At 36.3% G+C, this 27,140-nt stretch overlaps 1 protein-coding gene across 13 annotated transcripts in view; it reads left to right on the forward strand.

The window, feature by feature from the left end:
* The first annotated feature begins 534 nt into the window (after nt 1-534).
* Nucleotides 535-27,140, forward strand: part of BTBD10 (BTB domain containing 10) — a 71,660-nt gene continuing 45,054 nt past the window's right edge. For 2 of the 13 annotated variants that reach the window (XM_005578577.4, XM_005578583.4), the window contains exons 1-2: nt 535-717; nt 20,718-20,875. In XM_005578577.4, coding sequence (XP_005578634.1) covers nt 20,775-20,875 — 101 coding nt within the window. In that variant the 5' untranslated portion in view covers nt 535-717; nt 20,718-20,774. Of the gene's footprint in view, nt 718-4,056; nt 4,128-20,717; nt 20,876-25,635; nt 26,008-27,140 lie in introns of those variants that run through there. The other 11 variants (XM_005578579.4, XM_074014249.1, XM_045371531.2 and 8 more) reach the window with 8 other exon arrangements.

A 27,140-nucleotide genomic window follows, 5' to 3' on the forward strand; every position in this document is an offset into this window, starting at 1 on the left:
TAGGCAGCCAAACTGAAGGAGTTTCAGCTGGCATACGGGTTCCCGCCAACCCGAGCGTTTAAAAATAAGCAGCGGGGTACGCTACGGAACAGAGGGTGTCCCTCACGACTACCGACTCTCATCGGTTCCAGCTGGTCCACGCCGGCAGAAGCGATTTTGGAGTTTGCTTTGATGAGGAAAACGCTTTCCCTGAAGAGTCCCTGAGATATTTCTCCCACTCTGTGACCGAGACACTGTCCGCTTTTCTCTAACGGTGACAGGAAGTCAATGGGAAAACGTGGATTTCAAAGGTTTGAAGGTAACAGCCCTCAGCCACTCGGGATCCAGGCTCGCGGTTGACCCACGCTGATGTCTGTGAGGAGAGGTCGCGCTGCGCCTTCCTCTCCGCGCCGCCAGCCCACAGGCTGAGATCCCACCGGAGGCCGCCACTCCCTCAACAGCCTTGTCCCTCGGTACCCCGCCCACTCCTGGGCGGAGAGCACAGTTCTCGCGAGAACGCGGCTGGCCTCGCCTCTTCGGATTGCGCGCTCTCGCGAGAAGAGGCTGAGGAACCGGCCTGCAACCTGCCAGGGCGGCTCTGCTACGCGCAGCCGCCTCAGTGGCAGCTTCCACAGCCACCTCTGGAGGGATCTGGCTGAGGAGGAAGTGGCGGTGTCACTGGCCTCGGCCTTTGCCCCAATCTTCTGTGGGCACTGAAGGGGGACTACAGGTTCGACAGTGAGTGGACTCAGCTGGGGAACTCGACGGGGGCGGCGCGGGAGGCTGGGCTTGGCTGGGGCGAAAGAGGAAAAGGGCGGAGGGGCCAATCTGGGCGTGAGAGCCAGGCTGCTGTGGCAGTGGTCTGGGCGACCGGACCCTGCTCGGGGACTGTGGGTGGCGTTTTGGGCTCCGGCCACGAGCACCCAATTAGGAGAGGCCGGGATAAGACTTGAGTTTTGCGGCTGCTGCTTTTGGGTTGGGAGTCCAGAGGCCTTTCCCCGGGGATGAAGGCGATACCCTCATCCCTTTCCAGGGCAGAAGAACCCCGTGCCCCGCCCCTTTCCTGTCATCTCAGACGAACGCAGTGACATCCTGAGGAGGGCGCATCACAATAGGGAATAAGGTGGTGGGCAGCCTCCCTCTGGGTGAAGAGGAGTGATACCCCACTAATGTGCTGCGTGGTTTTATGCTGTAACCGTTTTACGTGTGGTAAAGCTTTGTTTTCTTAAAACTTGCACGGAAGAGGTTCTGGTCTTTCTTCTTCAGATGCAGGTGCCCTGACACCCTTATCTTTGGGAATGGGGCGGGGGAAGGTGAGACATCGGTTAGTAATTTGTTAGTGTGGGCCAGTGTGACTGTTCCTGGGCCTCACAGATTTCAGCTTCTGCTTTCTCGTCAGTATTGAGTCTGTGATGAAGAGTCAGTAGTCCAGACATGCTGAAAGATAGAGCTTTACTTGCTTGTGGCTTTGTGCACTTAGCAAACGAGATTATTTTACGAAGATTTATTATCTTTCAGAGTTTTCATGCTTTTTATTCAAATTAGCAATCTAAATGAAACAGCACAGGATATTAGTTGTATTTGTACAACTGAGTTCCTTCCTGCCCCTATCCTCCCAACCCCCGAAGTACACAAATTTGATCAAAATGTTTTAGAGAGGGGGTTAGGGATAAATTTTCAATGAAAGAGACTGTAGAAATCGGAATAAGAGATATAATAAAGAATGCAGCCATAAGGGCCAAAAGAGTTTCTGTGTTAGAGAGCCTGTCCAGGATTGAAGTTTAGGCCTGAAACCCAGGTCTGAAGTTGTCATTTGAATATAAAGCAGAAAGCAGTAGAAAATACTTGGGAAGGGATTTGAAAATGAACTAAGACTGGTTAAAAATAAAAAAAAAAAAAAAAGTAAGAAGAATTATTTCTGATGATATAAATGTGTTTTATAAATTTTTCCAACATTTCTCAGCGTGTATGACCTAACTGCTATTATATTAATACATACAAAGTAGGAAGGAAGGTTCTAAAGCGTGGAATGTGGTAAGGAACCACCAGAGAGTAACAGTGTTCAGACAGAAAAGCTTTTAGTGTTTCAACAATGTTTTTGTGTTCTTTCATCTTTTTTCTCACTCCCAAAAAAGCTTTCAGATGGACTTTTAACCCTATGTAATTATGTTACCCTTCCACCAGTCTGAATCTTTCTCACTCCTTCTAAGCTGTGTGAATTTTTAAAATTATTAACTATGGAGTTGCAAACCACTGTGGTCTGCTTTTGGCTTTTTATAGTAGGTGACTTAGGGAAGTATGGAAGTCATATGGAATATATTATGCACCTTTCAAAGCCATAGCAAGAGCAACAAACTCACATGCCTTTGGGTACTAGTTAGATAATGAAAATGAGGGAAATGCACTATGCCTTATCAGAGAGACATCCAAGTCTGAGGTCCCCCTAATCAGTGCCATATATGAATATGGACCCCATCTTCAGCATTCTCAAGAGAAACCAGAAATCTAGATTTTTACATTCAGTGTCTTGCGTCTTAAAAATATTGGCAACTAATTAAAACCATTAAAAATATCATGTGGCTGAATCAAATTCAAACCTGTCTATAGTTGCATTCTCCTTTCCAGTTTAGAAGCTCTGTTATAGATTAAAATTAATAAATTTTATGACTGGAATAAAAGGAGGTTTAAAGCAAGTTTGGAGTTTCAAACTTAAGGGGTCTTGGGAAAAATGTCACGTCTAATTGAAAACAGTAGTTAAATTTAATAGCCTTTAAGTATGGTAGGGCAAATTGAACTGGTATTTACTATAAACATTCTAACTGTGGAAATAACTGAAGAAAAAACATCTCAGTATTTATGGTTTAAGAACTCAGAGTTCTGAGCATAGCTGATTTATAGGTATCTTATACAGAAATTGGATTATTTAGAAGCTCTTTATTGTACTTGCAGCTAATATATAAAATTAAATACAAAACACCATCTATAGTCCATTTCAGGATTTGAATGTTTATTGTTTGCTGTGCTATCCCACATTGTCTTCCTAGGCATTAACTTTTACTGGAAGAAGTACTGATCCCTTGGATTTTATTCTATGCCAGATGGAGATTGGAGGGGTTTGGCAACAGGGTGGAAAGAAGTGGGTGGAGAAATTGTGATGTGAAGCAAACATTCTTGTGCCCCTTCCTTACATTGTTTAAAGGATTGATTTGTGTTAGTTTTTCTTGTAAGAAGGATAGGTACATTAATTGATTAAACTTAGTGCCTTATACATAGTAAAGTATAATGACATGTATGGAGTTGACCTTTGTGGATTAAGCCTCATTTACCCATTAATGTAAAGTAATTTAATCACACAATCTGATTCATACCTAGTTGAGTTATGGGGAATGGAGTGCTAGAGGTCAAACCTAAGTAAGAGGTGGTTTTTAGGCATATAGAGGGCAAGTTGAGAGTCTTCACTGGGGATAAGGGTGAGAGAGGAAGTTAGGTAAGGGAGAGAATTTTGAAAAGGTGGGTGAAATGATTAAGTACCCATTTGTGTATTGTGCAGTTTTACGAAGAGGTCTGCCTTTTGTAGCTAAATTTATCATAACTTGTGCAGAGACTACATAGAATACTGCTTTTTAATCAGGACTGCTTTGGGAATTTGCAGACTTGATTTTCTTCATTTTAGCTCAGTCATCTCAGGCCAAGCTAGGCTAATATCTGTTCATTCAATCTTTGCCTCTCTCTGAAATAGGAAATGAAAGAAGAGGAGATATATATTGTGTTTGTGAGATGCTCCTGTTGAAGAGCACTACTTCTGAGGAATTTGTTTTATATTTGAGAAGATTGTGCTTGTTGAAGGAGGAACCATTATTTTTGTCTCTAGATGTTTCTACCATGACTCATAAAGTAGGAAGTTCTTTTTTTGGAAATAGCTTTCAGCTTCTTCCCATCCCCTGAGTGGCCGTCCCAAAGGAGGATTAGGGGAGGCTAGGGGAAGGGATTGAGTATACTTTTGTTCAATGCCTTATGATTCAATTTTTGGGACTCTCAATTCTTAGGCTATACATTGTCTATTCATTTGTATGTTAGGCTTATCTGAGCAGGCTGGACTACTAATACTATGAGGGAGAAGATAATGGAATGCCTACAGTTCTAACTGGGTAAGTTTAATTTGCAGTTGAAGTAATAAGGGTTTTTGCACATTGGATTCAGTTATATTTTTATCGTCATCTGTTTGGATCTTTTATTTTTTGTTGATTCTGAACCAAAAGTAAGGTGGGTCAGGAAGGTACAGATGTTACCTTGTTTTGTTAATGGAGAAAGAACTATTAAAATATTTCCTCCTTTTTAATAGAGTCTTCATCAGGGTTCAAGTCAATGTTGCATTTCCCTTAATATATCTTATTCTCGTTTACTTTGAGATCTTTGAAACTGAGACCTAGTTTGCTAAAGAATGTAGCAATCAGCCAGCCAGGCGTGGTGGTTCATGGCTCACATCTGTGATCCCAGCACTTTGGGAGGCTGAGGTGGGCGGATCACAAGGTCAGGAGTTCAAAACCAGCCTGGCCAACATGGTGAAACCCCATCTCTACGAAGAAATACAAAAGTTAGTCGGGCGTGGTGGCAGGTGCCTGTAATCCCAGCTACTCAGGAGGCTGAGGCAAGGTTGCAGTGAGCTGAGACTGTGTCATTGCACTCCAGACTGTACGACAGAGTGAGACTCCATCTCAAAAAAAAAAAAAAAAAAGAATGTAGCAATCTATAACTTGAAGATGGAAGGTGAACAATCAATTTAAAAAGATGCTCTCTGAAAGGATTGAGAAATTGTCAGGTAATTGGGAATACAATGAGCTGAGTATTTGAAATAGTAGAAACTTGAACATAAAGAGGAATGATTTTAATTTAAATATGTAACCTTATGTCACAGTAGATTTCTGAAGATTGTAAATTATCGTTGCCAATAAAAGCATCTTTCTGGCCAGGTGCAGTGGCTCACACCTGTCATCCCAGCACTTTGGGAGGCCGAGGCAGGCGAATCACGAGGTCAGGAGATCCAGACCATCCTAGCTAACATGGTGAAACCCTGTCTCTACTAAAAATACAAAAAATTAGCTGGACGTGGTGGCATGCGCCTGTAATCCCAGCTACTCGGGAGGCTGAGGCAGGAGAATCACTTGAACTTGGGAGGTGGAGATTGCAGTGAGCCAAGATCATGCCACTGCACTCCAGCCTAGGCGACAGAGCAAGACTGACTCCGTCTCAAAAAAAAAAAAAAGGAAAAAAAAAAAGAAAAATCTTTCTGCACCCTGTTAATAGTTTAATTATGTTATTCTGTTTAAATGTAAGGTATTTGATTATATGGTGCTTATTTTTGTCTTTGTAGTTGAAATGAGTGATCTATTAGTAATTTTGGTGACAACTTGAAATTATCGTTTAGTATTTAGCTCGGAATAAAAGTCTGTTATAGTGAATCACTGATTTAAGTACTTGATTAGAAACTATGAAAAATACTTTTCTAAGGTTATTTTATTTACTTATTTTGTTTATTTTTCCCTCCACCCACGGAAGCTGTAGGAACTAAGGTCATTTTAAATTGTAATCATACCTTTCTGCCTGAAGTGTCTTATTTAGCATCATTTAGATCTGAGTTTAAAGCCCACTGTTAGCTCTATGACAGTAATGTTCACCTCTCTGAGCCTTTATTTCCTCACATGAAAAATGTATATAGAACACAATGGTCAGGGATGTTTCTTGTTTTTGTTTTGTTTTGTTTTGTTGTTGTTGTTTTGTTTTGTTTTGTTTTGAGACAGAGTCTTGCTCTGTCACCCAGACTGGAGCGCGATCTCGGCTCACTGCAACTTCCACCTCCTGGATTTAAGCAGTTCTCCTGCCTCGGCCTCTCTAGTAGCTGGGACTACAGGCTCACACCACCTCGTCCAGCTGATTTTTGTTGTTGTTGTTGTTTTTTAGTAGAGAATGGGTTTCACTGTGTTGCCTAGGCTGGTCTCGAACTCCTGAGCTCGGGCAGTGCGCCCACCTCGGCCTCCCAAAGTGCTAGGATTACAGGTGTGAGCCACTTCACCTGGCCAATTGTCAGGGATTTAAGGATGAAATGAAATAAAAGTATATAAAAGTGCTATTATAAATAGTAAAATGATGTATACATTGTTAGCACTTTTTTCCATGTTTATGCTCGGAAAATAGCATGCTGGCATCATTGCCTCCTCCTCCCACCTCTCTATCGCCAGTGATCTTGAAACACTTCCATTAGTTAGATTTACATTCACATCTGACTATCTCACTTGGAGAGGACAAGTTCAACTGACTATTTGCAGCCTTGCCAATATCACTCCTCCAATGAAAATTACAAAACTTTTTCTTTTTTCTTTTTACTTATTCTAGTAAGCATTGAACAATAGGAAGCTCTTTTTCTTGTTTTTCATATTGGCATCTATTGGCTGATATCTGGTATTCTGTGTAATATGAATGCTAGTTAGAAAAGTAGGCAAAAGGGAAGAGATTAGAGTGAAGAGAGAGACTGTGTGGCATTTTAAAAATTGTCTTTTGGGATACTGTTATCTACCTTTAAAAAAACCATTTTTATTAATTTAGATTATTTTCCTTTAGCATATTTGACTATTATTGCTTGTAGCACATGAGTAGAAAATTATCTTGGGTTTTCTATTTGTAGACTACATGAAATGTCAGCTTAAAAATAAATGTCATCCTAGGAAATCAACTAGGTTTGGAAAAAAATAAAAGATAAAATAAATTTTAGTGCTCAGATACCTGAGAAAGAATCTTGGGTACAAAATTGTACAAGTGTTGTTATGATTTTCTTGTTTTTGGGTGGCATACAAATAGTGCTGGATTGTTTTAAAGGTAATTACTTCATTCAGGACAATTTTATACAGTGCAGGCTTGAATTTGATTTTTCTCACATCAAGAAAGCAAGCGATATGATCTGTTTCTTTCAGCTCTTCATTTGTTCATTTAGAATTTTCTTGGAGAAGACCATAACCTCCTGTAAGATGGTTAACTGCGAGACATTCTTGTTTCTTCCTTAATTTTCCAAATTGTTGGAGTTTCTCTTTTAAAGGAGAAAATTATTAGAGAGACTAGTGGGATTATGAAACCATAATACTGAAAGTAACTTTAAAACCATTAATACTCCAATTTTTGGAAGAGAAAACTAAAGTGCAAATCAAGCCCCTTAACTGATTTTCATCAAAGATATTGGCAGGCAGTAAGACGCCTAAGACTAGAATACAAATCTACAAGTCTCCTGATTGGGAGTAGTTTGTCCAGTGATCCCACTAGTGGGTTGCATGTGCTTCTGGGGATATATGAAAAACTTGTTCATTGTGGTGTATGAAGAAAATGATAGAACTTCTGTTTATTTTTTACCGTATCCTTTTTAAGTTTCCATTTCATGTGTGTATGTACTATATACATAATACTGGTGTGATAGTATATGTGCATTGTTTATAAATATACATATATGCAGCTGTCCGTGTTACTCGAACTCAACGTATTAAGAAAAGGAAAAACTGCCATATTTTAAAGTGGTATGGCATCTTTGATCATCTTTGCTTCCCTAGTGAATGATATTATTTGACAGTAGACTGGAAGAGTTTTTTGTTTGTTTGTTTGTTTGGTTTTTTTTGAGATGGGGTCTCATTATGTTGTCCAGGCTGGCCTTGAACTTCTGGGCTCAAGTGATCCTCCCACCTCAGCCTCCCAAGTAGTTGGGATTACAGGCACATACCACCACAGCTTGAATGGCTGTTAATTTTGAAATTGTTTTTTAATGAGTACTTTGAAAAATTTCCTATAAAAATAGATTTCTTTGGAGTAATTTCTTTCTGACTATAAAAGTAATGTGCATTATGTACAACTGGGGACATTTAGCAAAGGGCAAAGAAGAAAATGGTACCATAATCCCATGCCTCAATGATAATTGCTTCCAGTCACAAATATATGTGTGTACACAGATACATACATACACACATGAATATTACATACACCCCTTATTTATTTATTTGAAGTATGTAAGTCATTACATGGTTCAGATAGCTAAAGTATATCAAAAAAGAACTCAGAAGTCTTGATTACATCCCTATTACCTTCACCCCAGTCCTACTCTGCCCATATAGGTAACCATTTTGATTAATGTCTTATTTATACTTTGAGTTTCTTTTACAAAAATAAATACATGTATATTTGTCTTTGAATATATGTACATATTTTAAAATTTCCCCTTTATGTCACAAAAGGTAGTACAATGAATATTGCTTGTTCTGAACCTACCTGTTTTTTGCTGTTGTTGTTTAACCTAACAGTGTATTTTTGGATATTGATCTAGTATTCTATTGTGTGGATGCACATAGTTTATTCAGTTAGCTTCTTTTGATGCACATTCAGATTGTTTTAGCCTTTTCCCATTACAAATAATACCACAGTGAATATATTTGCCGATATTTTGTGGAATATTAGTGGACTTGTATCATCTTTGAAGTAGGACTAGTAAGTGTATGTGTAATATTGTTGGATATTACAGAATTCCTTTCTACAGGGGTTATATAATTTGTGTTTTTCCTTTTATTTATTTGTTTATTATTATTATTATTTTTTGAGACAGGGTCTCACTCTGTCACCTAGGCTGGAGTGCAGTGGCATGATCACCCCTCACTGCAGCTTCAACCTCCCAGGCTTAAGTGATCCTCCCACCTCAACCTCCCGAGTAGCTGGGACTACAGGCCTGTGCCACCATGCTCGGCTAGTTTTTATATCTTTTAGTAGAGATGGGGTTTCACCATGTTGCCCAGGCTGGTCTCAAACTACTAGGCTCAAGTGATCTGTCCACCTCAGCTTTCCAAAGTGCTAGGATTATAGGCGTGAGTCACTGCGCCAGGCCGTCATTTGTACTTTTCATTGGCAGTGTATGCCAGTATTGAGAATGCTTCTCCACAGCTTCACCAGCAGAGTATATGGTCAAACTTGGAGGTGTTAATTTGCATTTCTTTTATGAGTGACGTTGAACATATTTTTATGTTTAAGGCCATTTGCCTTTATTTTTCTGAAGATTGCCCATTTCTTTGTGCATTCTCTGTTTTGGAGAAGAGAAGTTGTCTTTTTCTTTCCTTCTTTAAGGAGCTCTTTATATACTATGAAATTATTCCTTTAAAAAAAATTACTTGTTTTTAAAACTTTATTTTTTTCTGTGCTTTTTGCAAGTAGTGGTGTTTTTCATAGGCAAATAGGAAAGGCTTTCTCTCCTTCCCGGTTGTCAGTTAAATCACCCATATTTTTTCTAGTATTTGTATGGTACCAGTTTTAACATTTATATAGATGATTCATTTGGAGTATATCCTAGTATGTGGTATGAGGTATGAATCCAGTTTCATGTTTTCCTGAATGTTTATTCCGTTGTTTCAATGCCATTTATTAGTGTCTGTCTTTTCTCGATGACTTGAGCTATCACTTTATCATATATTGAAGTTCTTTATGTTTTAGGGCTCTGTTTCTGGGCCTTTAATTCTCTTATATTGGTTGGTTTGTCTATTCATGCACCACAGACTTTTAGTTATTGAAATGAGCCTTAATTCAAAGATCTTTGAATATGAGAACATTTTTAATTTTATTAAAATGGAACACTGCCTATAGTACCAAGACACAAAGATGTGTAAAATGTTTCTTTGTGAGCAAGTATTTTGTCTCAGGGCAAATTTTAGATTCCTTAAACTTTTCAGACAGTGCAGACATAGAACATGTCCATTATCACACTGTTGTGATAATGGAAAGTCCTATTGAGCAGTGCTGCAGTCTGGCACTTGAATCATATTTAATAGAGCCGTTACTAGCCTGTTGAATTGATGGCTGATAGGCAAAAATCTGAAAGGAATGGAAGGTAAAGGGAATAATGAATAGGTTAAAATGGAACAGCATAATAAACATTATATGAAAAAACATAAAAAGGCATCATGGAAGGAAAAGTATTGTTTAAAATATTGTCTGACTTTGTTTAAAGGGTGTTGCTTCTTAAGAATTGACTGTAATCTCATTTGATTTAGGCATCAGCTTCAGGAGCATTGCCTGTATTAATTGATATTATGTCAAGATGGTTTACTTCAACTAAGGTGTTTCTGGTTTTGAAGTCAACACTTTTTGGTCATAGTAGAAAAGTAAAACATTGTTATTTCTTTAGGATATTAAAAAATACGCCTTTTGAGTTTTAAGAAGGTAGCCTATAAACTAAACAACGTCTAGTTACTTACAATGCTAATCATGTAATGTAGGTACTTTGTAAATGCTTAAAACATGGAAAGATTTTCAAACATTTATTGAGCTATTTGTGATGGGAAAGAAACAAACGAGTAACACTTCATTTACTGAAGTGTTAATGCCTTAATTAAGAAGTCAGCAAAATTTGAATAGAAATTCTATAAAAGTGATAAAATCAATTAGCACAAAGATTTTATATCCAAATCACCTCTGGAACATCAAGGGTTGACTGAGCTGACTTTGGAAGTCTTAACATCTTGGTGAATTAGAGATCATCCTTTAAATAGACAACAGGGCTGGGTGTGGTGGCTCATGCCTATAATCCCAGCACTTTGGGAGGCCGAGGCAGGAGGATCACTTGAGGTCAGAAGTTCGAGACCAGCCTGACCAACGTGGTGAAACCCTGTCTCTACTGAAAAGAATACAGAATTAGTCAGGCGTGGTGACACACGCCTGTAATCCCACCTACTTGGGAGGCTGAGGAAGGAGAATTACTTGAACCCGGGAAGCAGAGGTTGCAGTGAGCTGAGATTGCACCATTGCACCCCAGCCTGGGTAACAAGAGCGAAATTCCATCTCTAAATAAATAAATAAATAAAAACAAATAACAGATCCTAATTTTAATGGGAATACCATGCAGTTTTATTAAATCTGTTTGTTGGAGTCTCCCTAGCAGTTATCAAAATACCTGAAAGGTGCTAAGTACTCAATAAATAGATTTTGAATGAAAGAATAAATTAATTTTATTTTATTTTTTAAAATCTTTTTAATTTTTAAATTTAATATAATTTTTTATTTTTAGACTTGGGGGTCTCGTTTTGTTGCCCAGGCAGGCCTTGAACTCTTGGGTTCAAGTGATCCTCCTGTCTTAGCCTACCAAGTAGGTGGGATTACAGGTGCATGCCACCATACCTGGCCACTTTAATTTTATGTGGTGAAATTAGATACATACAATTCAATCGGTTACAAAAATACCCTGAATAAAGTTCTCAGCTAAGCTTGTCTTGTTTTAACTGTAACAAATCAGAAAAGGACAAGCCTTAACAATTGAAAGGGCTTCTGTGAGATTTAAATAGGCACATCTTTGAGGAATGTTTCGGGGAAACTTAGGACTTGTTTGGTAATATCTTGAAAACTGTTTTCAGGGATGTGATATTTTCTCTCTTTTATCCCCACTATCTTGATATGCATTTCCTGAGAGCATTAGAAATTGAATTGTTACAGGTTTTGCTTATTTGAAAGTAAGATTCACGTGATTGGTGCTCTTTGCCATAACTAAAACATGAGTACAGGTATATGACAGTATTCTTTTAAGACAAACAACTAAAAGTTAAAGACTGCTTATAAATCTTTGTGATTCTTATTTCCTCTGCACTAGTAAATTGTATTAAGTGAAATGTCCGTCAGTTTCTTTCTTCTTCTTTTTTTTTTTTTTTTTTGTTTTTGAGATGGAGTCTTGCTCTGTCGCCCAAGCTGGAATGCAGTAGTGCGATCTTGGCTCACTGCAACCTCCACCTCCCAGGTTCAAGCGATTCTGCCTCAGCCTCCTGAGTCGCTGGGATTACAGGCGCCCGCCAACATGCCCGGCTAATTTTTATATTTTTAGTAGAGATGGGGCTTCACCATGTTGGTCAGGCTGGTTTTGAACTTCTGACCTTGTGATTCATCTGCCTTGGCCTCCCAAAGTGCTGGGATTACAGGCGTGAGCCACCGCACCCAGCCTCTTTCTTCTTAATGTAGTTAACATTTTGTAAAAGCTTACATACAAATTGTACTAGTCTGAGGGGACACAAACCTGAATCATACTTTGTTCTTGCCCTCAAGGATCTTATAGTCTAATGGGGGACATGTGGCAGAAACATATTCTGTCAGTGCATGTGTAGTGCCTATATTTAAGCAATCCTAAAAAATTTACAAAACTGCACTTAAGCAGTAAAATTAAACAAGGAAAAAAATTTCTGTAACACCATCACCTCGAAACACTTTTTAATAAATCTTCCCCAATATTATCATTGTGAAAATAATATGTAGAAAATTCAAATACTATGAAGAGATACAACAAAAAGTAAGTCTCCTTATTCCAGCATTTCCTCAGAGGCAACTAGTTTTAGTTTTATATGATATTTCTAGACATTTTATCTTAACATATACAAGCATGGATGAGTGTGTGTGTGTATGTGTATTTAATTTTTTAATTTTCTTTTTTCTGTTTTTTTGTTTTTGTTTTTCTTGTGTGTAAATATGGGATTACATAATGCATACCTGTATCTTGCTTTTTAGCTTAACAATATATTTTGAAATATTTTCCGTAACATCATCTATATATCTCATTTTTACTGGTTTCATGATATATTGTGCAGATTTTTAACCTCTTAACTTGATGAACATTTAGATTGGTTCTAGATTTTTCTAGGACAAATAGTACTGTATATCATGTCAGGGAGAGAAAGGAGATGTATTCATTTTGTATTAGTGTAGTGGTATGTGTAATTAAACAAGGGCTGAGCAAAATCTTAAAACCTTTAGGCATGAATGAACTAATGAAATATACACAAAATTTATATTAGGTTGCCTACTAAAGAGAGTAAGCATTGTGCCTAGCACTGTGTTACATAAGGTATCCTGTCTAACACTTTGGTGGTTAAAATAATAGTAGATTTTAACCACCAAATAATGAGAATTGTGTTATTTTCTTCATTTCACATTTAAGGAAATTGGGGTCTTGAATGTCAAGAAACTTTTACAAAGTTATACAGGTTTTTTTCTGATTCTAAAACCTCTTCGTTACTCACTATTGTGGCAGAAGTAGAAATGAAAACTCACCAGTTTTCTTTATCCAAAGTTTATGTATGTCGTTTGTGGCAGTGGAAGGATGGCTGTATGGTAATGGGACAGTGTGATTGGGGTTTTTGATCAAAAAGTGGTTTCATTATGCCTTGCTAATATATTTGATGCTTTAAAGTATTAATTAAAATCATCCCTGGTTTTTTCTTTTAAAATTTAAATGCAATAAAATTATTTCTTTCTGATATACAGTTCTGTCAGTTTTGATAAAAGCATACAGGTGTTTACCACTACCACAATTAAGGTACAGAATAGTTCATCATTCACCAAAATTACTTTGTGCTGTCCCTGTGTAATCTCTTCAGCCTTAACTCCTGGCTGATCTGTTCTCTGTCTTTATAGTTTTGCCTTTCAATGAATGTCGTAGAAATGAAATCATATGGTATGTAACCTTTGAGTCTGGCTTCTTTCACTTATCTAATGCTTTTAAGATTCATTCATGTTTTGTGTGTATTCAGTAACTTACCTACCTTTATTATTAGATACTGTCCCTCCTGTCTCCGAATCTCTTTTCAATTTTCTTCAGTCTTTCTTGCTCTTTATTCTGTGGATTGGTTAATTTCTATTGATCTGTTTTCCAAGTTCCCTGATTTTTTTTTTTTAATCTCCATGTGCCATTGTATCCATCTAATTTTTCATTCTAGTCATTGTTCTTTTCAGGTAAAGCTGAATTTCCATTTCTTTTGACAGTTGCCACCTCTCTACTGAGATGCCCTTTGTGTCAATCATCACGACAGTGCTCTTCTCTTAGTTCTTTGTACAGACTTTTTCTTTAATTGTTTGAATATATTTATAATAGGTGCTTTGAAGTCTTCGTTTGCTAAATCTAACATCTGGACCAACTTGGAGTGAGTTTCTGTTTTCTGCCTTTTACTGTTTTTAATTTTTTGCATGTCTCATAATTTTTGGTTGAAACCTGGGCATTGTAATATTTTTATGAGGATTTGTTGTTGTTGTTTTGTTATTGTTTTAGAGAATGTTAACTTGCCTGGATTCAAACGGCAAACTTGTTTCCCCTGCAGTGTATAGCAGCTGCCATCTGTGCTTATTTCTTACTTCTTCCAACTACTTATTTTTTTAGCTTGTTTTCCTGGGGATCAGGGCAAAGGGAAGGCTTTCCTGCACCTCTGTAATTTGGTGGTCAGCCAAGAATTTGGACAGAGATTATACTCACATTTTGGAATTCACCCTCTTTCTGGGTTCTTCTGGGAGTTCCCTCTTAATCTCCAGTTTACCTGCTAGCAGTGGTCTTTGTCCTCTGATACCCTAACCAGTAAGGGATTCAGCTTTCTGCTGCTGGAAGTGTATACAGTTGGGGAATACATTCAGCTTAGAAAACATCAAAATCATGTCTTGTGCCATGCAGCTTTCAAGGGTAGAGTTCTCTACGGTCTCTGCCTGCTTTTTCTACCTGGTGTCTCTCCCCTACCTCCCGTACATGTGTATTTTAGCTATCAAGTCGGATTTGAGCAGAGTTTATGCTCAGATTTTGGGCCTCACCTTTCTTTGTTTCCTTCACTTCCATTATGTCTACCTGAAATTTCAGCTCTGAGGTTTTCTCTGCCACTTTGAGCTGTGTGGCTGTCTGGTTTCCTTCACCATATTTGTGAGGGATGGGGAGGCCACTCAGCAAAAAAACTTCGAACTGAACTCATGATTCTGTTGCTTCTAGTTGTAGTTTTTCAAGAGTAAGCTCTTTTTTCACTGCTGTCTGCTTTTGGACACTTTCCAGTGCCCTTAAATAGTTGTTTTTTATAGTGTACCCCGATTTAAATAATTGCTTTCTGTTGGAGGTGTGCATGAGCACTTCACCTGGCTGTGTTTGCAAGAAGTTTCTTTCCATCTGTCTGATCTCCTTTTCTTTTAAAAGTTGCTTCCACCTTTTCTTTGTCCTACATTATTATCTGTGATAGTTTGCAGTTCCTCAAGCTCTTTCAGTTCTTGATGTTGCTAAAAATGACTGTTCAGTTCTCTGTCAATTAATTTTTGGATTTATGTTACACTCCATGGGAGAATTTAGAGTAGATTAGCAATCAAGAGGAAATTATAAACATTTTCATGATGGTTATATCCATATCATACATTTTCTGTGTTTTTGGTGGTACAGTCTTTCTTTTGTTCCTAAGGATAGAAGCTCATCAAGTGATCTTTAAGTTTCTGGTCCTTAAAATTCTTCCTTCATGTAGACCCCTCTAAGGCCTTCTTTGTAGTTAGAACAAAATTAACTTTGTGAACATTCAGGTGTTTGCTCTTTTGTCTGCCAGTATCAAGTGATTAATTTGTTCTTTAGGGCTATCTCTCCTCCTTTTGGTCCTTTCCACATAGAGAATGTCACTTTAGGTCATTTAGCTGACTCAGGTGTCATCTTGGCTTCCTCCTGGTCAGTATTTACCATCCACATATTTGGATATTTGGACTTCTGTAGCTGAAGGCAAACCTTGTTGTCTGATTCTAGTATCACTATGTAATTCTATCCTCTTCACTATTCTCCCTCTCTTATCTATCAGGTCTTTCTAGTAATGGCTGCCCTTGAAATATTTTGTCTGCAAAGTTTGAGAGATAAAAATAATTTTACATCAATAGAAAAGCTGTTGCGTAACGACACTATTTAGAGTATGCTATGGTTTGACTGTGTCCCCAAGAATCCATGTGTTGGAGACTTTATCCCTATTGTGAAAGTACTGGGAAGGGCCCAATAAATGTTGATTGGATCATGAGGATGGAGCCCTAATAAATGGATTAATGTAGTTAATTTCAGGGGTTGGTCAGTTATCAAGATAGCTGGTTATTATAAAAGTGAGCCCAGCCCTTCGTGTTTTCTCTTGCCCAAGTTCTCTTGCTTTTCTACCTTTTGTTATAGATGACACAGCATGAAGGCCCTTGCCTGCTGGTGAATTGCTTTTGGACTTTCCAGCCTCCAGAACCATAAGCTAAATAAATTCCTGTTCATTATAAACTACCCAGTGTCAGATATTCTGTTACAGCAACGGAAAATGGACTAAGAGTAAGATTTTAATAGGACGGATGAAGCCACAAGATGGCTGAGGTTTAAAAGGCACATTGTTGGTAATAAGCAAAAATACAATTCTTTTTTTTCCCTTTAAACTCTATTGGACTTGAAAAAAGTACCAATTTTTATATACCTTGCTTGGTACATTGGAAATAACATGGGCTTTTTGTTAGAATGGAATTTTAATCTTATCTCTAAGATTTCCTCATATATGAAACAGGATAATAATATAGAGTTGTTTTAAGGTTTAAATAGGAGAAAATATATAAACTTCCTAGAACATCGATAATGAAAATAGAATAAGTGGTCTCCATACACTGTGCATTTGTCTTTGTTCTTGCATATATCATTACCATTAATTGATACTATCTGGAAATAGTGTCCCAAGGAGCAATTATTTATTTTGTTACTGTAGTTTTGAAGATTCTATCCCGCAACCCCCACCTCCTGTTTGGACAGAATGTCCAAGAGAAGGGGAAGTAATTGCATCATCCTTTTCTCAGTTAACTTTTGGCAGTCTCCTGAATGCCTGCCCCTAGCCAACAGGCCGAGTGGTTCCAGCCTCTGTATAGATGATGTCTAGATTATTTTGAATTTAAATTTATTTCTATCATGCCTAAACGTAGTAATGAATAGTGAGATATTTTCATTTTGTTTTCAGTAGTCTGGTAATTTTGTTTTCAGTAGTCTGGTAATTATTTTTTGATGATTACAAGATCCAAACAACAATAAACTTTAGTTTGTCTAGACATTAGGGATTCAAGTGCCAGATTCTGAGGGACCTTTTTATAGTAAGGAGTGTAGATATAGGAAATGAGGAGCCATTCAGTTTTTAGGAAGGCCGTTCTGATTACAACAAAGCCAGTATGAAATTGAACGGTGGTAAGGAGGTCAGCCAACATTTTTACTGATAGATGATAAGGGCTTAAATAAAGGCAGCAGTCGTATGAATGAAAGGGAGAGGAGTCAAAAGAAGATTCTAAAGTAGACTTGGTATGGGGAAATGAGAAAGAAGTAAAGGATGATTTCAAAGTTTTTAGCTTGATGAGTAGAAATGACATTAATTGATGTGATAGGCCAAGATGATGAGACTGACCATTGAAGTTGGGGTGCCTATTAAAGAATTCAGATAGTAATAATGCAAACATAGATTCTATGTAGTGTATAAATCCTGATGTTTGCAAGGGTTTGGTCCTCATTTCTGTTTTGTTTCCTGTCTCTCTTGACCCAGCAAGTAGAGAAGAGAGGAAGATGGAATCCTAATGAACGCCAAGATTTAATGAGGGTGAAGGATGAGGCAACAGTAGAACTTGAATAGAAGTGCTACAGGTGGGAGAGAGATGCAGGATATGGAATCATGAGAGGAGTCTTTTTTCCCCTTTCCAGGATGAGTTTTTTGAGCACAGGAATAATGTCTAACTTACTTCACCACCTTGCATATTGGCATATTATAGTAAATGCTTGTAAGTGCTTGACTGAATGAATGAATGAATGAAATCAGACAAATATATTGTCACTGAATATGGCACAGAGGATGGTTAAAAATGAAGAGATTATTAGATATTATAAAATAGTATATAACATGTGCCAGTGGCCTTTCAACCATTTACAGTTATAACGTAGCTTATTGATAAAATTTTAAAACACTAGCATTTTTGTGTATTTTTACACAAACATAAAACACGTTATGTTTGTGTAGGCAAACATAGGCATAGTTTTTCCAAACATCTCAACTTGAATTTCACTTATTTTTTTAGTATGCTTGTAACCCTATGACTGCTGGGAGTGAGGGCTGGGGAAAAATCTTTCACGTGGTAATACCTAAGTTTTATTGACAAATGAAATGTGAATATGATTTTTCAGCTGATTTTTGAGCACTTTCATCTGAACATTCTTTACTTATGGCTTGCTGTGAAATACATGCTGATTACTTTAAGTAGGATTGATTAGGAAAACATATAGGTATTTCCCTCCTGCCACCTGTTTACCATCCAGTGTAATAGTGGTAGAAAATCTGAATCTGAATTTGCCTTGTTTATCTGTTCCTCGTAGTTAGCTTTTTGGTCACTGCCACCCATGGTTTAGGATCATTCTTCCCTCAGTGGACATCTGTGGCTATCCTATTCAGAAGAATATCTGATAGTTAAGGATAAGGAAGAGATAAAATGCTCTTCAAAGATATGTTAGTCTGTATTCCCAGATATTCTGGAGGCTGCATTGGGAGGATCACTTGAGCCCAGGAGTTGGAGACTGCAGTGAGTTATGATTGCATCATTGTACTCCACTCTGGGTGACAGATGGAGACCCTGTCTCGAAAGAAATGGCTGGGGGCGGTGGCTCATGCCTGTAATCTCACCACTTTGGGAGGCTGAGGTGGGAGGATCACTTGAGGCCTAGAGTTCAAAGAAAGAGTTAAAGAAAAAAAGAAGAGGAGAGAGAGAAAGACAGAGAAAGAGAGAAGAAAGAAAAGAAAACTTAATCCCTGAAATAGTTTATACTTGAGGATATGTAGAATAAGGAAAAATGTTCTAAATCTCATTCTACAGAATCTACCAAACTTCTACCTCTTATTTTCTCTCATTGTTTCTTTCTGCTATCTTTATACCTTTTGTATCTCATTTGGTGACTACTTTTTTTCTGACTTTCTCCTTTGTTTCTCTGATTTGTTCATTCTCCCCATTTTCTTCTCTTTGACCTCATCTCTTCAGTACGGATAACTAGTCATAAAGCAAAATTGAGGTTTTTAAAAGTTTTTTTGTATTGAATACATTTTTATTTTTATAATCTAAAATTCAGATGAGATCGACATACTTTTATGTACAAAATAATTCATGGTTTTTATATCATCTAATACCTGATTGATTTATGATACAGTCATTCTTAAGGAAATAACAAATAGGAAATAGGGTTCCTTTTCCAGGAGCAGGCAGCAAATAAACTATGTGGCATTTGCTCAGGAATTTGCATCAGTCATTGATTCAAAGGAAGAATTTGAATCAGCAGTTCTTCCTGTCTCCGTCTTTTATTTTTATTTAACTCATGGATCTACCTATATATTTATATATTTATTATATTAAATGAGCATTTAATGAGCATTTAATATAATAAATATATAATTTCTTTGTGAAATTTTACTGCAATACTACATAAAACTCAGGAAAGCAGGCCGGGCACGGTGGCTCAAGCCTGTAATCCCAGCACTTTGGGAGGCCGAGACGGGCGGATCACCAGGTCAAGAGATGGAGACCATCCTGGCTAACACAGGGAAACCCTGTCTCCACTAAAAATACAAAAAATTAGCCGAGCGTCCTGGCAGGCGCCTGTAGTCCCAGCTACTCGGGAGGCTGAGGCAGGAGAATGGCGTGAACCTGGGAGGCAGAGCGTTCGGTGAGCCGAGATCGCACCACTTGCACTCCAACCTGGGCGACAGTGCGAGACTCCGTCTCAAAAATAACAAAAAACTCAGGAAAGTATAGTATTTTCCCAGTTTTGGAATTTCCCTTTGACTTTTATGTACAACTCTACCTCACCTCCCCCCATCAAATCCAGCTTGGAAAAGTATATAGAAGGTATACAGGAGTGGGTGTCAGGAAACCTGAGTTCCAGTCCAAATTGTATAACTTTGTTTAAATTGTTTAACTTCATTTGGTTTCTCTTTTGGTGTCTGCAATTTCTGAAAATCAAATCATCTATTTCCAAACAAATACTTTAGTCTCAGCATTTTTCAAGATCAAGATTTTGTTCTATATAGTGAATTATCATTGTTCTTTATAATACCGTTTAGCAGCATTGTGACCTTTGGCAAAGTTACTAAAATTCTGAGGCTTTCTAGTCTGTATATGGGGATCATAATGCCTACCTTGCAAGATGATTGTGAAGATTAAATTGGATAGTGAATGTGGTTTAAAAGTGTTTAGCTCAGGTATTCTGTAAAGCTGTTGTTAAGTGAGTTTCCTTATCATTTCATTTGACTGTAGTAGAAATAGCAGTTACAAGCCTCACATGTGAAAAGGCATGAAGTATATGAATTGAATTGATAAAAACATTTTTATGGTTATTGCACTATAAGGAAACATCAGAATGTTTACATACATTTATTTTTGAGTAAAAATTAAATTTCTATTCAGAGTTTTTAACTTCATTAAAGAAATAATCATTAAAGAAATAATAACATTGGTTATTTGTTTTTACTATATGCTTTCCTAAGCATCTTAAGCTTTTAGTAATTAGGAAATGTGTTCCAAGTGAAATTTTGTCTAAAAGAATCATTCTGTGAAATTGTTTTTGCCTTTTTGGTACCATAATGATATTTGGATACATGAGGTACCTATACAGCAGTTGTTTAAGTATATTTACTAAATATAAATAGCACATTATTAAACTGTTACATAGTGGTAGCAGATTTAATAGACAAATCAAATGAAAAGTACCTAAAAAGACCTCTGGTGTTTATTTTAATTTGATTTGTGGCATTTGTGTGGTTAGTATTTTATAATCTATTCATCACTTTAAAAATATATCACAATAATAATAATATCAAGTCTGTACAATTCTATGACTATTTTATTCTGCATGGAATAGATTTAAAGGTCAACACTGCTCTTTTATGTAGGTTATGGGTGCTACATGTGTGCTTTCAGAGCAGTAGTGTGAGGAAGCTTGGAGTGGGATGGCAGGACGGCCTCATCCCTATGACGGTAACTCCAGTGATCCAGAGAATTGGGATCGGAAATTGCATAGTAGACCTCGTAAACTTTATAAACATTCAAGGTAGGTAGAAAATATGTATTTCGCGTATGAAAACTCTGCTGAAACTGATTGTAAGGAATACTGCTGCATTTGGTTGTGGCAATTCCTGTCAGAGGATGGAGGATATTTTACAAAACATTATGAATGTTTATCTGTCTCCATAGATAACTGTTGGAGAAACATTTCTTTTTAATTTTTTAATATTTGTATTTCTGTCTCTAAAGATGGTAAAAATCTCCCTAGTTGACCCCATGAATAAATGCTATAATTTACTTAACTGGGGACTCTCACATGACAGGCTAGTTCTTTGTATTTAAAACTCTCTAATAGGAATGTATTTTGTGTCTAAATACATTGTATACCTTACACAGGATAATATATAGATTTATGTCAGTGTTTGCTTCCTACATTTTTAACTATCTGAGTTTATATTGTGTTGTTATCCTTCTTATTAATGAGAAAAATTAATCTTTCTGGAATGACTCCACTGGTTTATTTAAAGTTTGCTGCATGAAATAAAATTCATTTCAAGTTTCAGCCCATCTATCTATTATTTTTAAAACTTTCATTTTCTGCTGTGTAACTTAATGAGGAATACCTCATTTTATACACTTTGATCTGAAATTTTAAGATGTTAATTGACAACTCAGAAACCTCACATATTACAGGTATGTAAGCATGTTTTCATAAAGCAAAATCTTCTATGAATATTATTTAGGGCATATTATTGAGCATTTAACTTACTTGAATATAAATTTCTCCTTACCACTGATAACAAATACCAGCTTTCTTGAAAAAAAAAAAAAGCCGTAATATTGTAATAATGAAATTTTGTGATTTTAAAGAAATAGTTCAGATACTTCATACACTATAGCTAGAAAATTTGAGTGATTGGTACTTTTTAAGTCTCCTGATAATCACCTTTATTGTGGACTTTTAATGTGATGAGGTCTAAAATGTTAGTATTAAGTTGACTTTTTTATAATTCATAAGTCCATGCCAAATGGTATGGGTGTTTTTTTATTTTTTTATGTTTGTTCATTCTGTGTGTGTGTGTGTGTGTGTGTGTCAGCATCCAAACTGGGGCTTTTGTTCTTTTTCTCTATTTCATAGAAATTATTTTGTCATTTAGATTAAAGAGATGTTGGTTTTACCAGGTGTGGTGGTTCATGCCTTTAATCCCAACACTTTGGGAGGCTGAGGCAGGCAGATCACTTGAGGTCAGGAGTTTGAGACCAGCCTGGCCAACATGACAAAACCCCATCTGTACTAAAAATACAAAAATTAGCCAGGAATGGTGGCATGCACCTGTAATTCCGGCTGCTTGGGAGGCTGAGTCATGAGAATTGCTTGAACCTGGTAGGCGGAGGTTACAGTAGGCCAGTGCATTCCAGCCGGGGTGACAGAGTGAGATTCTGTCTCAAAAAAAAAAAAAAAAAAAAAGTATTGGTTTTATCACATTAAATGTGGGGCTGTATTTATATCTACTATGTTATATATATATGTGTATTTTTTTCAAGTGAATTATATAGTATTCATCCTAGTTCTTGCTGTTTTTCTGCTGAGGTATAATACTGCATTATATAATGAAGAGGTGACAAGGGAGAAAATAAGCCATTGTTTTATAAAAGCTACATACATAACAGCAGGAAAAATTTATAAAAATGAACAGTACATTTTTCATTATTGTTTCATTGTCAATAACAAATACCAAAGCTCTTCTTGATAGCTGTAACATCAGTAACTTTTTAGTGCTGTTTTTACTTTTTTTTTTTTTGGAAATGGGTTCTCACTTTGTCAGTCAGGCTGGAGTGCAGTGGCACCATCTCAACTTACTGCAACCTCTGCTTCCAAGGCTTAAGCAATCCTCCCTCCTCAGCCTCTGGAGTACCTAGGACTACAGACATGCACCACCACCACAACAAGCTAATTGGAGCTATTTTTAGGTAGACTGCAGCAGTATTTAGGGTTATTTGAGTGAAGAACATTAAAATAAAATGGAAAATAAATACCAGTGAATTGATTTTTTTTTTAATGCAAAGACTATGAAGTCCTTTAAATGAGTTTATTTTAGCCTCATTCATGGAAAATCTGCTCAAGGAAGAACTTTTAGAGACCTCCTGTCCCTATATGCTTAGGAACGTATAACTTAGGACACTTACAAAGTATGATTTGACTTTTTTAAAGTGTTACTTTTTGAATTATTAGTAAATTAATTGAGAGGTTTTAAAAAGTAATAGCAGGTATTAATGAGAACTTGCCTTCAGTTCAGGAGAGATTCAAAAGTGTACTGTTATGGAATGGTTTAGTGTCAACGTATGGAACTATTAGAGGACAATAAGTCACTTAAACTATGGTAATGAGTTGTAAAATAAGGGTTCAGAGAAGGAATCATTATCAGCTTGAGTAGGTGAAAATGAGACTTGAGCTAATCCTGGATGATTAGAGTATTAGGTAGATGGAGGACATTTCTGGCAGGGATCTTCAGATTACCTTGCCTGGAACTGAAGGTGGAGCTCTGTGGATAGTATTATTGTTCCCATTTGGCAAATGAAAAAAAAAACGAAATTAGTAAACTTGCCCAGGACCATCCAACTTGTAAATAGCAGAGCTGGGATTTATAAACAAGTTTCTCATTGTTTTCTTTTTCAAATTTTAAATAGCTTATTATGGTGTATTTTAAATACATGCAAAATAGAACAGATGTAATGAACCCCTGGTATTCATCACCTAGCTTTAAGTTACCAACTCATGGCTGATTTTGTTTCATCATGCCTCTCCTACTCTCATTCCTTTTTTGAATATTGTGTATTTTATTTAGGTATGTTTGAGTAAAAGAAAACAAGACTAAACACTGGCTGATGTTAGGGGTTTATTTTTCTTTTATATAAGAAATCCAGAGAGAGGCAATGGCAGATGCATGTTTAGTGGCTTAAGGATGTTAGGGTCAAAAATCTCTTATTTTCTTGGCTTTCCTCTCATTATCACAAGGTGGATATTATAGTTCCAGATATCATGTTCACTTTCTAGACAAGAAGGAAAAAGGTTACAATGGAAAAGGGCTTCATTTATATCAGGAAATTAAATTTCTCAGAAATTTCCAGCAGATATCTGCTTATAAACCAGTCATTGGCTAGAATCATGTCATATGGCCATCTCTGGATCAGGGAGACTGAGAAATACGGTTTTTAAATTGGGCACATTGTCACCTTGAACAGTTGGGCATTTAAATCTATAACGTAAGGAAATAAGCATACTTTATTGTTTGGTTTTTATAGATAATCTAAATTTTGTCTTGTTGAAATTTGTGTTTTGTTCTTTTTATGTTTTGGAATAGCCAGACTTTTTCTAGTCTTGTACTTTTGATTTTTTCCCTACTTTTCCTTGCTGGCTAGCATAAAAATAAATTTTTTGATTTATAAAAGTAACAGCAACAGTTACTATCTAATGTGTATTTACCATGAAGGTTTGAGAGTTTGGGAGCATTGCCTTGTGGTTTCTGTTCTATCTAAACAACTTTAGGTACTTTAAAAAATTATTTAAGTATTACATTTTACTTTTGATCATTTTCTTTCTTCTTTTTTCAAAAGATTAAAAAATTTAAAAAACTGGCACATAATCGTGTATATTTATGGGGTACATAGTGATATGATTTGTGTATCATACAGTGATCATATCAGAGTAAGTAGCATGTCCATCATTTCAAATATTTATCTTTTTTTGTGTTGGGAATATTCAGTAAAAGGTGCTTTCTTTTTTAAACTTTTCCTTTGAATGTAGGTATATATCTCTTTAAAAAATTTGTTTACAGTTAGAGAAACTAATCTGAACATGGATGGACTTTTAGGGTGCCTGTGGTCTCTCAGCAGGTCTATATGATTGAATTTGTGTAAGATTTACTGAATTGGTTTAAAATTAGTTTTAAAATTACTGAATTTGTTTATAAGTTGCTCAACTTATTTCTGGGTGAGTAGTTGTATAGTTATATAGAGAGTGCATTAGTTGTATACTTGTGTGATATCTATATAGAACAGTTTGATAGCCTGCTGAAGATGTTAAAGATCATTTCAGTTGAAATGTATTTGGTCTGGTTTTGTGACAACTTCTTTTTAAATTTTGAGTTAGAGGAGTTTTTGCTATTTAAAAAAGAAAAAGAAAAGCACTTTTTCTGTATAAGGAGGTTAAAATGTCTAGATAGATGTTACACTAAAAGCTCTTATATATTTGAATTGGGTGGAATATGACCATATAAAACTCAGGTCTGCAGTCCACTCAGGTTACTAAAGATAAATGGATGATACATTGAGTATGGACTATGCCGCAAGGTTTCATTCCCACATGGAAGTACGCATGCTCGTTTCTCCTGAGACTGCATAAAGTCTGAACGTTCCAGTTTCCCTTTTAAATCACTTCATAGCCCTAGCAGCAGTTTAGAAATGCAAAAGTTTGGTTGCTTTAAAGAATAGTTCTTGAGTGGATTCTTAATTAAGTACAATAATATTTTCTCTTTGATTTTAAAGAGCTTTATTGTCCAGAATGGATACCCAATAAAATATTGAAAGGAAAAAGAAAGTTAGCTGTATCCTAGTTTTCTAAACCCTGGCAAGCTGGCAGAGCTAGAATTAGCTTTACAGATGGCATTTGGCAACATATCTACATATCTCTAAGCCCTCAACTCCTGCGTTTTGTTATGCCTGTCTATCAATTACAATATCCAATCACTGCTCAGAGATGGAGAAATGGGACGATCACAGCTCACACGATGCTGTTTTGTTAGAAACGTCAGTGCTGCACAACCCACGGCTGAGTCAGTGTCTGTGAGAAAATAAACTGAATTAATATGTAGAGGGGGTTGTATCTCTGAACATTTAACGCCTAAATATTGCAACAGCATTATTACACAGTAGAGGGAGGAAGCTAAAGGAAGTCTATGGACAGGTGAGGTAGGGGGAGATTGGGGAATTTTCTGATTGTTCAGAGGAATCTTGAAGATGATGGAAATATCAGATGTGCTAAAGTTTCCTAGTAATGCCCAAGGATGCTGACCTGGCTTTCAGTGCTTCATTGTTTGAAAGAGCAGAGTCCCTTTATACTCTGATTTCAAAATTTTTTTCTTGTTTTTGTGTGTCTACCTTGGCATATACTAAAGGAAGGTGTGTATTCATTTATTACATGATATCTCTGGGTTATAATTATTTACATATATGAATTTGAAAGAAAGATTGAGAGGGATATGTGTGACCTTTGTTTTATTATGATCATTTACATGACTAAAGATAAAAGATCATATGTCTGATTTTCAGTTTAATGACAAGTTACTTAAAATAAATGAAATATGTTTTTATTGTTTTCGTGGGTTTGATGCATTGTGTTTGGTGTTGTTTTTTATGAATATCATTAAAAATTTAAGGAGAGAGTAATTTTGAAATAATATTTTTGATGTATTTGAAAATAAATTCAAGATAAATAAAATAATTGAAATAATTTTCTAAAGAAGGAATTGAATATATTTTTACATTTGGATGAACTAAGGGTTAACTGAACCATTTATGTATAGTATTTTACAGAACTGAATGTACTTAAATGATAAAGCTCTAATTAGTTAAAATGACTTTCTTTCAAGTCAAAGAACCCAGAATCTGAATAGATGATCTAACTACTGCCACTGAGGTTTTGGATTAGTGAATATTAATTTTCAACCAGACAAAATTTCTAAATAAGGATAATGGTTTTTCCTGTGAGATTTTAAATCTTAACAGATGATATTGCTCACTTTATTAGGAAATTTTACAACAATTTAAAACATTTTGAATAATGGTTTTATTCCTTCTGTCTTTATTACCCTTATCCTGCTGATCCTTAATTTTATATGGACTTTTGGGATATACAGCATTTTACATTTACTTTGTTTTTAATGTATTTAAATGGTTTATAACATTCTTTCCTTGAAGTGTAAGGAAGTTCTTTTAATTTCCCCCATTTAATTTCTAAAAGTTTGAATGGTCATCTTATGGTTGTCATGACTTATTTATATAGTTCTGTTCGTGGTATGTTGTATTGACCTTTTTTGTGGCTTAGCGTCTAGAAATGTTTTTCTAAGCTTGTTAAATAGAGTTTTAAAAGCAGAATCTCAAGCCAGACCTTTTAATCTTATACTTTGTAGGATACTTTCCCCTGGTTCTGCTGATTCTTTTAAGATAATAATGTCTGTCTTGTTGTGAAAATGGTACATATTCATTAGGTAAATTTGGTAAGCCCAGAAAAACATATAGAATAAAATGAAAAT

Source organism: Macaca fascicularis, chromosome 14 (assembly GCF_037993035.2).
Source record: "Macaca fascicularis isolate 582-1 chromosome 14, T2T-MFA8v1.1".
Taxonomy (NCBI): Eukaryota; Metazoa; Chordata; class Mammalia; order Primates; family Cercopithecidae; genus Macaca; species Macaca fascicularis.